Source organism: Merops nubicus, unplaced genomic scaffold (assembly GCF_000691845.1).
Source record: "Merops nubicus isolate BGI_N331 unplaced genomic scaffold, ASM69184v1 scaffold10799, whole genome shotgun sequence".
Taxonomy (NCBI): domain Eukaryota; kingdom Metazoa; phylum Chordata; class Aves; order Coraciiformes; family Meropidae; genus Merops; species Merops nubicus.
The window spans coordinates 33,373-46,095 of record NW_008630365.1 but is presented as its reverse complement, the minus strand read 5'-3'; the positions used below and the strand labels follow the sequence as shown (position 1 = coordinate 46,095).

At 45.4% G+C, this 12,723-nt stretch overlaps 1 protein-coding gene across 1 annotated transcript in view; it reads left to right on the top strand.

The window, feature by feature from the left end:
• PCBD2 (pterin-4 alpha-carbinolamine dehydratase/dimerization cofactor of hepatocyte nuclear factor 1 alpha (TCF1) 2) overlaps positions 1-11,659 on the top strand; it is a gene marked incomplete at its 5' end in the record, with an annotated part of 19,626 nt that extends 7,967 nt beyond the window's left edge. The window contains 2 exons of the mRNA XM_008947279.1: positions 10,250-10,330; positions 11,564-11,659. Coding sequence (XP_008945527.1) covers positions 10,250-10,330; positions 11,564-11,659 — 177 coding nt within the window. The remainder of the gene's footprint in view (positions 1-10,249; positions 10,331-11,563) is intronic.
• Positions 11,660-12,723: the final 1,064 nt, after the last annotated feature.

The following is a 12,723-nucleotide window of genomic DNA, read 5'->3' as shown; positions in this document are numbered from 1 at the left end:
GCCCGCCCGCGGGGGGGGGGGGGGCGCCCCCCCGCCGCTCCCCGTCAGGGCGGATTAAGGTGACGAAGCGCAGCGCTTCTGCTGGCTGCAATTTCGGGGGTTTGATCAGAATTATTTCTTTCACAAACAATCACGTTGGGCTAAAACGTTACATCTGCTGCGCCAAGCCGCTGGCAGGGCCGTGGCTCGGCGGGGTGAGGAGAGGGGAGGGGTTTTTTTAGTCCTCTTTTAGAAAGCTGCGGACCCGCTTCGTGTGTTTTTTTATTTTTTCGGGGAGAGATGCCCCCTTTCCTCTTCCCCTGGCTCTTTTCTTCCTTTAGTTTCGTTGGGCTGAGAGGAGAAGGTGCTTTGGACAAGCATAAAGCTGGCTGTGATGTCTTGGAGGGTTTTGGTGTAGGACATGCTGAGTGGGGAGCCCGATGCTGAGTCAGCACCCCACCGTTGGATGCATTTATTCCTACAGGGGCTTTTTAGGAAAATGGGTTTTATTCCTAGGATCAGAGGGGGAAGTCTTAATTTCATGTTCCAGTGTGATTTTCCTCATGCTGTGATGAGAATTATGGTGAGCAGTTAAATATGTGTCTGCCTATGACCAAGGTGTCTGGTTGGGAGACTCTGTTCCATGGTACAGTGGGTGGCTGCTTGTAACAAGCAAAAATACTGTGAGCTGGACAAATCCAGGACTTTGGGTTGATGTGTGTGTCTTGTAATGCCCAACCTAAGAAAAAAACCAGAAGTGGTCAAAGGGTTTCCCATTGTGGTGTGCTCATAGGAATTTCTTAGTCATAGGACTTGGAATTAGGACTTATCTCCTCTTGTGAGCCCATCTCTCCATTTCCAGATGTACTGATGTACAAATGGGGGGGGTTGCCCAGAGGAACCTGTGTGTCTTAGTTAAAAAACAGCCAACAGCAAAAAAAAACCCATGGAACCTCTCAAAATACTGCACACTGGATGTACTCTGCCACTTCCAGGCATGTGCTTGCAGCTCACTGAGGGCTCTGAAGACAGTTGAAAATGTTAAATGGAAGTTGTTGTGTGTCTAAATTGTTAGCAGTTAATTGAGCTTCATTCTTAATAATGTATCTTCATATAGCTGCCTTTCTTCATTTCTCCATGACCTGCTCCAGCCACTCTGCCAAATACCAGAGGCAGGAGATGAAGCACAGGTCTAGATGACCTACAGATCACGCAAGGAGCAGTGGGTGTGGCAAACCAGGCTTGGTACCCAACTGCTTGGAGGTTGAAGGATGCCCCAAAGAGAAACATGTTGTCTGAGAAGGTGCTTGCTCTCTTCTACTCTTTCCTTCAAAGGATCTGTCACTTCTAGGCTTGAAATATCTGTCTGCAAAATAATAGTTGAATTTTATAGTGCAATGTAGCTTAAAAGCCTGTCAGTGCTGGCCCAGGTAAATCTCCTGCTGAGTTCACTGTCCCCATGTATCATCTACTCTAAGGGGTATCCAAACATGAAGGTAATTTCTGACAATACAGCAGGATGCTTTCAGCAGCTCTGTTGAGGGAAATGATTCCTTGACTGGATCTGCAGTAAATGTTCCTTACTTTGCTTTATTTCACAGCTTTAGGGTTTTTGTAGATTCTAGTTGGGACAGGAGTGTGATCAGAAGACTGCTGCAAATTCCTCACACCTCTGTCATGATTTCTCTGTCAAATGTTTGAATTATTGACCTTGTCTTTAAAAAAAAAAAGCAACCCAAACCAAAAAATCTGACAGTGTAGTGGGTAGGAGGAGAGTGAAAGATGAAATAGTCGTGGGACCAGCCGCCGCTTCTCTTAATCCATCATAAAGCAATGCCTGTCTTACCACTCTTTGATGTTCTCTTAGGGTCATAAATGGCAGAGATTTAGAGGATTATCAGAGGTGAGATATGATTGCCCTTGGATACTCAGCAGAGAAGATTTGGGATATTAAACCAGTCCTATGTGCAATCTTGGCTAAAAAACCAAAGAGGATTTTGCCTGAGCGCTCCGTGCCTTAGCGTGGATGGCGTGTGAGCTTCACTTTCATGTCTGCAGAACAGAACCCTTCCTTTGCACCCACGTAAAAAAGAAACTTTGGGGAGTAGTATTAAACATTTTGTTCTGCTCTAGCCAGACCTGTTCCATCCAGAGCACGGTGTGACAGGATAATGAACTTCTCCACTCTTCTGCACCCTACCTGGGCTCTCTAAGAGCCGGAGGGTTTGAGCAGCTTTTTGTGTGGAGCATTCACTTAAAGGAATTCTTCTTTGGTCTGTTTTATGATAGCTTCTGTGTGATTGAGGATGGTCCACTGCCTGAGCAGCAGCATCCTTGTTCCACACGAAGCACCCTCCTTAGTGGAGGGTTCAGGTGCCTGGTTTCCAAAGTTTGGAGCTGGGGACTGACTGCACCTTGTTACGGGTTTATTTTTATAGTGGTTGGTGTGATGGCTTTATTACAGTACAGCCAGGGGCTTGATTTGCTGGGCCAAACATTTGCTTTAACAAGTAAAATTATCATTGGTCTTTCAGTTGTGCAGCCAAGAGAGTTTATTATTGTAAGTGCCTGATTGCTTTAGCAGGTGCTCAGTTAATGGGGGCTTCGCTCTATTATTTAATGTTTTTTTGGTAGGGTGCAAAAAGCTCATTTTAAAAAGTCATGTTTCTTGAAATAGCTATTTTATTTGGTGTCAGCCTCCTAAGTGCAACCTTTATATTCAGTTTTTTTGAGCACAAAGCACATGGAAATGGCCTGGGAAGTGGAGAGCCATGTTTAGCTGACTGTGTGGCTGGAGGATTTCTTCCATGTTCTAGTTCAGTCCTGAAATCTGGGATTATTTTCCTTCTTTGTCTTGAAAATCTAATTTAGAGAGCTATATTTTTTAATAAAGAAAATAATATTTGTAAGTCTATGTTTCTAAGAGCACTAAGGAAATGGAACTGGGGGAAAAAAAGGGAAGAAAAAGCATTTATTTTGATTATACTGTATGAAGTGACAGATCACAAATACCATGTGACCTTGTTCCAGTTTTGGTTGGGATTTAGGATGTCTGCTTATTTTACAGTAGTCTTTATGGGCAACTATAATTACTTTTATCCTACCTATAAGCAAATTAATGTGTTTTGTAATACTGTTGCATAGACTCAGTGGAGTCAAGGCTTGAAACTTTTATCATTCCCAGAAAGAAGTTTTTATGCTGCCTTAAGACATCTCCATGTTCTGCTCCATCAAGTCTATAAATCTTTTTGGTGGAATAGGTGATTAATGTGGGTGTGAAGTCTGTTCATTGAATCATTGAGAATATTATCTGCTTTCTGTTCATGAAAATCCAGGTGCAGTCACTCACTGTAATAAAAACAAGAATAGGAGAAATGATCTGAGGCTGCTAGAAAAGTCAAGATGTGACAAAGAAGAAGGTAATAGTTGGAACATTTTGTATCATATTATCACCAGTAAGATCAAAAGAGGTCTAAATTCAGCAGTTTTGGAAATCCTGATGTAAACAGGCTTAGAAGAGATAAAGTTGAGGTTTTCTGTGCTGATTGCACCGAGGGGATTTCACACACTGGGTGAGCACGAGGGGAAGAGGAGAGGAAAGCGAGGAGGAGCCTTTGAGAGCAGGTCAGTGTTCTCTGCCTTCCTTTAGCCCCTTTTCTCACACTAATCCAAGTCTCTTGGCCTTAGCAGAAAATTTCTCTTTGGTTTTAAGACCAGTTGAATCTCAGTTGGGGCAAATTACTCTTGCACCTGCTTTCTGACAACATGATACCAGAGCCCTGGTCACTGCTGAGCTTGGACGATGAAACCTGGGACTCAGACCTCTTTTGAGAGAGCCACATCTCGAGCTCATCATCAGGACCATGCTGCACCCAGTCTAGATTGTGCCAAGAGAGTGTAAACTTCCCTCTGCCACGAGCAGCTGGGGCTTTTCCTGGGACAGCATTCCTGAAATTACCTTCTGTCATCTCCTGCAGCCCTTGACATTGCCCCGGTACCTGTGTGAGCAGCGTCCCCGTTGAGGAGGGGCCATGCCTCCCAGCTCCACTTCTCTTTGCCTCCATTTACTCTTCATGCTCTTCAAATTGGCAAATCATATGACAATAAACAGAAATACCCTCAATGAAGAGAGAAGGGGAAACTGTTGTTTATCTGGTCAGGTGGTTTAGATTAGCTGTGATGCTGGTCTGTATTATGTTACTTTAAATCATAGTGTCCCAACAGGACATAAATTATGAAGATTGTTACAGTATGTTTCATCCAATGTAAGATCAACAAATTGGAATAATTTTTTTTAATAGGAAAATCAGTGCTTTGGCAAGGTTATTGTTGAAGAATTTAATTTAACTTGAGCTTTGCTTGCATTATTTCTTAATATATAAAAACTATTTGCATAATGTATGAAGTATAAACATTTTTAGAATCAAAGGCAAGAATGCCTTTTCCAAGATTACATGGAGTGGCAAACTACTTAGAATAGATCAGTGTTTGTGCTTTTGCTGTCAAAAATGTTTGATATAGAGCTGGCGAGCTGGTTTCTTCACCGACATAATTGTAAACAAGTGTTGGGAGACAGAAACAGGGTTCTGTGTGGAACATGGTGCAAAGGTTGTCACACAGGCTGCTGCAGCTCTGCCACGGAGAGTGATGTTTACAGCTCCAACAGCAATGTAAATAGGTAACTTTTTTAGAGCACAAAGCAGCATTTTGCTTCTGTACCAACGACGAGCAGTCAGCTCTGGATTTGAGAAGGCTGTTGTAAACACAGAAAAGCAGAGGCAATTTGGAAATTGTAGTGGTGGAGTGTTTTTTTGCAGTTTCACAGTTTGTTCTGGAGACAGAAATGGCATCTCAGTACACACCAGTGTGTCTGTGCTGTTCCACTTCCATCCTTTCCCTTTCCTGGTGTCCTTCAGAGTCAGGAGTTTGGCTTTCCCTCATCCCAAGTGATGCTTGGGGAAAGGGAAAAGGAGAAAACCAAATCTCTACCAGTGGTTTGTTAGATGTTGATCACTTCAGACCCTGCTGGCTGCCCATGCCTGGATGGGGTGGAGTGGAGAATGCAGGGAGACAGGGGCACGATGCCTGAGCCATCCTGTCCATGACTTGCACTCTCCTTAGAGAGGTGGGGACCTGAGTAACCTGGGTTTAGCTCTGTTTTGGGGCATGATTTAGTTGCATTCTTAAAGGCTGTCCCAGTGCTCTTGGAATGGCATTAAAAAGAGGAAAAGCAACAGAACAGTGTTCCCCTGGTTTATGTTTTGGATGAATCCAGATGAGGCTGAAAAAAAGGAAGAAAAGAGGCAAATAACCTAATGCCATGTGGATGCAGTGTCCCTGGGGATCTTCAGGCAGGCTGATGGTGCCAACAGGGAAGAATCCCAAAAAGTGCCCGTGGTTTTGGGGATAAACAGCTGTCCCACTGTGCTGCCATCACCTTCCTAACTACTCGCTGGGCTCCCCGTGGATGCAGTGTCCCTGGGGATCTTCAGGCAGGCTGATGGTGCCAACAGGGAAGAATCCCAAAATGTGCCCATGGTTCTGGGGATAAACAGCTGTCCCCTTTGCTGCCATCACCTTCCTAACTACTTGCTGGGCTCCACTTTTTTTCTGTTTTAACCACGTGGTCACTTTCAGATGAAGAGTGTGGCCTCGTGAGATGATTTTTGCATACCTATAAGGTAAAAGTGTTTCTTCATAGAGTAAATGGAATTACAATAAAACAAACCCTGCATTTTTCTTGAGAGCACTGCAGGAAATGTCATGAGATTGAGTGAAACCTTTGTGACTGGCTAAACATCATTTACAACAGCTCGACCTGAAAGAGCTTTTTCCCTTTTATCTGCTGGCCTGCAGCTCACTGTTGGGTAGGACTGTCAGCTGAATATGTGGAAGCTTCTGCAGTTTGGGAGTGAACCTTAATGGTTTGAGTTTATTGTTGTTTTAAGTGTCAGACTGCTGAGGAGAACACGTGCTGTAGGCTGGGTGTTTTTTACTTGGCTGAGTGGAAAGCAAACGTGTGAGGCGTAGTCACCTCTTGCCTCCTGTGGCAATGTCACTGTAACTTGGTTTATTTATTCATTCCCCACTGAATGGGTGGGTGGGGAAGGGAAGACAGGTAGCCCTCACACTGCAGAAGGTCAAGGTTAATGCTACCTCCAGCCTTCTAATGACAGATGGGAGGCAGAAACCTTGATGTACTTGTGATTAGCACGTGGGTTCCTTGGCTGAGCGTCCGAGGGATTTAAGGAGCCCGGATACGCTCTTCATAGCACACACAATTTAAAACAAATAAATACAAAGTGTGGCTGGTTATGTTGTTGAGCCTTTCTGCTGTTTTTCTTGACTATTTCCACTTCTGAGTCAAGTACTGTCAGGTGCTTTGTCCTGGGGATGCTCCGGGGTAATCCATCACGGGGGACTCGCGGGCGGGTGATGTATTAGCACGACATATTGACCCGTGTTCCTTTGATGTAGAACTCATCAAGATAATGTTGGCAAGCACTGTACAAAAGCAGCATGTTTAAAAAGTATTAAGATGAATTGATTCCTCGCTTAAGAAGTGTGGAAGGAAGAATGAGAGCAGGTCAGCTCCGGGATGCAGCGGTTCTCCCGGAGCCCAGCAGCGTTTGCGCGGTGCAGGGGGACGGATGGAATTTCATCTTTCCTCCCACTTCTGACAGCAGTGGCTGGCCCTGCTTTTCCCATTCTCAGGCAACAAATGTCACATCAAGTCTTCTGTGGCAACAACAGCGTATTTTGGCACTTTCAAAAGGAGTTGGGCCAGTCCTGAAACGTTATGGGAGAGCTGAAGATTTTCAAGTTAGGTTCGTTGGTTTTTTTTACTTTATGAGGTTAACTTTTTTTGTCTGAGAATAGCCCTGATTTTTATCTCGTGGACACGCTGTGGCTTCTGGCATGTAAAAAACATTTTAGAAGTGATGTTAGGACTGAAACACCTTTTGTTTTTAGCTCCTTCTTTCCTGATGTTACCAAGGCATCTCCCTGTGTGTGCAGGGTTGCTTCACTCGTTGCTGCTTCTGTTGCTCTTCATGGCTCATTGCTGGGACTCTGAGTCTGCTGTCACTTGAGTGATGCAGAGTCCTTATTTAGAGTGACCTGTATGTCTGGATCTTAATTTAGCCCAAATGTCCTAAAAGGATTAGGTTGAAAAATATCTGCCTAACACACCTGTTACTGAAATATCAGGATTCTTTATAATATTTACTACTTCAAAGCCTTTTTTATGTGTGGCCTCTAGAAAAATGCATAATCCTTTCTTTCTCTTCTCATTTCTGAAGGGAAAATCTGAGAAAGTTTCCATTATTGGCCGAGGGGGCTGCAGAGCTCTGTTATTAATCTAATGAAAGTCAAAAGGGTGTTGGGTCTCACTCTCTTGAGTCAAGCCCTTGTCCCACTTTCATCAAGAAACGTGTGATGGTCTGATAAACTCTGCCCACCAGTGCAGTCTTGACAATGATCTTGCACTGCAGACTGCAGAATAATTTTCATTATTTTTAATTAAAGTTGAAGAAGTGCAGACTCCTGCTCAAATTAAGGTTGGTTGTGTAGCCGGAATGTGGTAATTACTTTAATTGATCACAAGATAGTTTCCTTGATCACCAATTAGACCAAATTACCGATCAAGTTTCAAGACGTGAAGAAATGTCCAAACTGATTTTATGTAATAGTGTTTTCATATCTAATCATACCTAAATATCTTTTCCTTCCAGAGCCAATTGTATTTTCCCAAAGAAAGGTTACGGCTCTACAAATACAAAGGTGATTCCTAAACAATAGCGTTCCAATTCATTTAATTAGCAGAGGAAGTATTTAGGACCTTAATGGAGATTGCGTTGGTGAAATTGCTCAGTCGGAGCACAGCTCATTTTCTTAGTGGGAGATGCTTTTTTGTCTGGGATTAAAATAAACCAAAATGCAAGAAATAAGTTGCTTTGGGTAGTGTGCAGTGAGGGAGAGCGTCGGGCATGCGTCGTGGGCTTCGTCCCTCACTGTGACACCACATTGCCCTCTCTGGGACAGTCGTGGTCCACTGGAGCAGCGAGCAGCAGGACAAGACCTGGGGGGGATCCTCTGCACCTCAATTAATTCCTTTTCGTGGCTCTGGATGGCCCCAAGTTGAGCCCTCTTCAGAAGATGGAACAGTTTTGAGACCGACGTCCGTTTTACCCAGCTGAGTCTGTGGTGAGTTGGCATGGTGGTCACTGGCCAGGAGGAGCTGGTGGTCACTGGCCAGGAGGAGCTGGTGGTCACTGACCAGGAGGAGTTGGTGGTCCACTGACCAGGAGGAGCTGGTGGTCACTGAGCAGGAGGAGCTGGTGGTGACTGCCCAGGGGGGGGGGGTGGTCCACTGACCAGGAGGAGTTGGTGGTCCACTGACCAGGAGGAGTTGGTGGTCCACTGACCAGGAGGAGTTGGTGGTCTGAGCAGGAGGAGCGGGTGGTCACTGAGCAGGAGGAGCTGGTGGTCACTGAGCAGGAGGAGCTGGTGGTCCACTGACCAGGAGGAGTTGGTGGTCCACTGACCAGGAGGAGTTGGTGGTTGACTGATCAGTGAGGATTTGGTGGTCGACTGATCAGTGAAGATTTGGTGGTCAACTGATTGGTGAGCAGCATAACCTGTGTGTATGCAGAGGTGGGTGAGTTCCTGGGAAGGACAGACAGACACTGGCAGAGCATCCATGAACCTGGTGGGGCTTTTCAAAAATTCAATCTCTTTTTTTTTTGTTTTCTCCTTGCTGTTGGTTTGTAGAACCTGCAGTCTAGCTGCAGATGGATGACTGGTTTTAACTTCTGGGGACATTTCTGTGTATGGGAATCCAGTTCCTGTTAAACCCAGGGACACTCTGAAAACATTTACATCAAATATCAGTCAGCAGGATGAACGCAGAAGTTTTCCAAATCATTGCTAACATCTGATGCACAACTTGCAGCTTTCTGCTTCAAAGCCTGCTGCTGAAACATTTGCAAATTTTTAAAAGTAATTGTTCACTGGAAGTAAAACTAAACCAAGTGAGAGCTTCAAGGGGAGTTAGATTTTCCCCCGAATTTTGGAATGCTCTTGGGTCAAAGAAAAAAGCTTTTTAATTGCTGACAGTTTGGTGATTTCCAAATGACAAACCTCATTGGAATGATTTTCTCTGATTATAACGTTTGCATTCGTTTGACTGGCAAAGGGACTAACAAAGTCATACTTCATCCAAGCACCAAGCCTTTTTTTTTTTTCTTAACTTAAAGGTTTTTGTAATTTGTGAGAGGAAAAAAGACTTGAAACTATTATCAACCATTATATGTTATTCATTGACCACATGTTTGTTTGAAATGGCCAGCGCCGGGTGGAATGCAGGCTCTAGATGTTCTCTTCCATAAATTAGCACTGAAAAACTTACCTAAATCAGGTAGGGTTTTGTTGGGCTTGTATTATAATACAAACCAGACTGTGCTGTGGATGTTCCTTCAGCTTTGCATCTGAGTTCAGGTCCTGAACCCCGACGGATGGAGCTCGGTATGAACAAAACCCGCTGACTTAGAGGTGTCCCACTCGTGCACCGAGGCCCCTTGGGCCCCACTGTAATTGAATTCTTGATTTAAATGGACATCCTAATTTTCTTTATAACGCAGTGATTTGCTCCTAAGTATTTTGGTGAGGGCCTGCTGTTATTTTTCTCCTTGAACCTGTGATAAAACCTGTGTCCGGGGGCGCGTGCCGTGCACATTATAGGGACGGAGGATTGGGAAGGCTTTTTGAACTCATTTTAAAGAAAAATATATTCTCATAAAGCAGAGGGGCAAACCCACCTGCTGCCTTTCTCCCCTCAGTAAAATAAATAGCAAAATAGTTCTGTGAAAGGCTGTGCTTCTGGAAGGGGTGTCAGCAGTACCGTGGCGTGGCGTGGAACTGGAAGTGGCACGTTTCTAAGGTGTGGTAAGGGATGAGGGGTGGGGGATGGATGTTTAAAGTCACTGCTGGCTGCTAAAGGTAAAATCATTGCTCTCGTGCAGCAGCTTTGAACCCTGGAGTGAGGAATGTGGGTTGACCAGGCTCTGCAGGGGATGTTTTCAGCAGTTTCAGGACTGCCTAGGTGGTGTGAGAAGGTGAAACGCTCCCTCCACCCGCACAAACCCGAGGTGCAGCCATTTGGAGCATCTCAAGGAGTTGCTGAGATTTTGGAGTGAATCATTCAGAACCACTGCCACTCCTGGTGGCAATTCTGGAGGAGAATTTTACTCTTTGCTCTTTCTCTCCCTAGGCTTTTGGCTTTATGACACGTGTTGCTCTACAAGCAGAGAAGATGAATCACCACCCGGAATGGTTTAATGTCTACAGCAAGGTAAGGAGTTCACCATGAGATCTAAGAGTAAAGTATAAGCCTTTAAACTCTTTTTTAGCCAACCTGAGTAAGTTACTGCTTTGAAACTACTCACCAGCTCTGACTTCTCCTCCTGTGGTGTGAGGCAGGAGCCCAGTGGTGTAGAGTAGGAGGCCATCAACCATCAGTGTGTAGGTACCTAAGTGGGAGCCTGGCAGTCTCAATTTAGGTTTGATTTTTAAAAAATTGCAGACTTCTATATCTCAACATAGCAGCTTATAAAATTTATTTATAATACTACCTAACTGATGGTGGCCTTTTATTTACAGGAGTTACTGCAACCCTCAAATGAAAGGTGCTGTGTGAAGGAGGAAATGGTTGCTCTCTGCTTATTTTGTATTTTCTGATGCTTCTCAGTGCATTGTACTGAGTTGTTTGGTTTAGCATTTGGCAAATATGTGCCAATCCCACTAAAAAGATACTAAAAGGACACGTGGACAAGCAGCCTGCAGCTGAGACTCACCTCCCAGAGCAGGACATCCCCACCTCTCCCCCTAACAGAGACATCCCAGCTCAGGCTCCTCCTCGTCAGCCCTTTAGGTCACCCTCTTTAAGGGGACATTAAACCATCACCAGACAAAGTCCTGATCACTCCCTCTTCATGATTTTCTTGGCTTCTCATCATAGTCAGAATTTTTTCTCCTCTCTCCTCAAAACCTCAGTGGAAGGCGAGTTGAAGTAGTGCCCGACCTGTCATCTGGCTCAGTCTAAACAGCCCCGTGCAGGCAGCTGTGTCATACCAAAATGCACCACTTGGTTTGTTTTTCTTTTTGAAATTAATCTGCAGCAAGCTTCACAATTTTTTTTTTCACCTTCAGGGTGCTGGTTTTTACCACAGCCCCTGATTGGGCTGTTGGCAGCTCAGTGGCTGGCCCGGGTTCTGGGTGAAACCCATCCGTGGAATTTAAGTGTAAAGCATGAGTTATTTAATCAGACACCTCTTCTTGGATGAGACCCAAGAATGCAAAGCCTGCTCTGCTCTGAGAAGGGGCTGGCTTTGCTTAGACTTCAAGCTCCTTTGAGCCTCCTCACCTACAACCTCTTCTGCTTTCTGTGAGCTGGGAGTGTCCAGCTCAGTGCTTGCTGAAAACGAGTTTGCTGCAGAGACCAACAACATTCTCTGTGAACTGCTGCTCAGCTTACCCAGCAGAGATCAGAGCAGCTTTGTAACCCCTTTCTTTTCCCTTCTGACAGGTTCAGATAACTCTGATTTCTCACGACTGTGGTGGGCTGACCAAGAGAGATGTGAAGCTGGCTCAGTTTATTGACAAAGCTGCTGCCTCGGTGTAACCAAGGTGTAAAATGCTTTAATACAGTGCCCACCAATGTTTTGTATGTAAATGGTGTCCTTCATTCCTTGTAACCCCAATTTCACAAAACCCCTGAGACAAGATATATGGTAAAAAAGTGGCTTAGCTTAGTTGGCTTGTAAATTGAGACCCCTCTGGATGCCTGTGCTTGTCCTTTGCCATCACTGACTGACTCTGCATGAGGATGCAGCAGATAAACCATCAACAAACCCATGGGAGCTGAGGCTGGTGGCAGCTGCCCTGTGTTTGGCCACCTCCCTCCTAGAGATTTGTCCATCCCTGCCCTTGGGAGCTGCCAGACCTGGCCAGAACCCTCTGTCTTGGTGCCTCCATCTCTGCCAGCGACCCGTGGCAAGCGCTGAGGTGAGAGCTGTGCAAGCTGCTGCTGAGGTTTTCTTGGAGTTGCAGCTCAAGCAGCAGTTACAGCTTTGCATTTTGGGGTTAGTTCAGTGCCCTTTGGACCCATCTGCCCTCTTGGCACCCCCAGCCTGGCAGCTACATCCAGCAGACGTGGTGCTGCACGCCTGAGAACCATTCCCCATCCGAGATGCAGGTCCTGCAGCTGCTGAAAACTTCAGCTCTGGCCCAGCAAACAGAAAACTGTCACTCCCAACATGAAATGCAGCCTGTGCTGGGCCAGGTCAGTGCTCAGCACCGTGCAGGATGGAGCTGGTGCTTGTGCTGTGACACCCCTCCCTGCTGGATGGGGTTGGGGGTGGCTCGGCCGGGTGCTGGCGGTGCAGGCAGCAGCATTAGCAGGATTCTTGCTAAGCTGGGCTCAGCTGAAGCTGTGCTCACCCTTATTTTTGGGGTTGTAGCTACAATTACTCATCACAAACATTGTTCTGAGAGCCACAGATCCCACTGACGAGGCTTAAAATAATTTCTTCCCTGGTTTCAAAGCCTTTGTTTACCCCCTCTGACCCTCCCCAGGACAGATTTCCACTGCCAGCAGGGAGACAGGTATTTTTTGTGTTAATTTTTTTGTTAATCCTTAACAAGTGGGCTGCAATGTGCTAATTGGTCGTTGGAAGCAAGATGTGA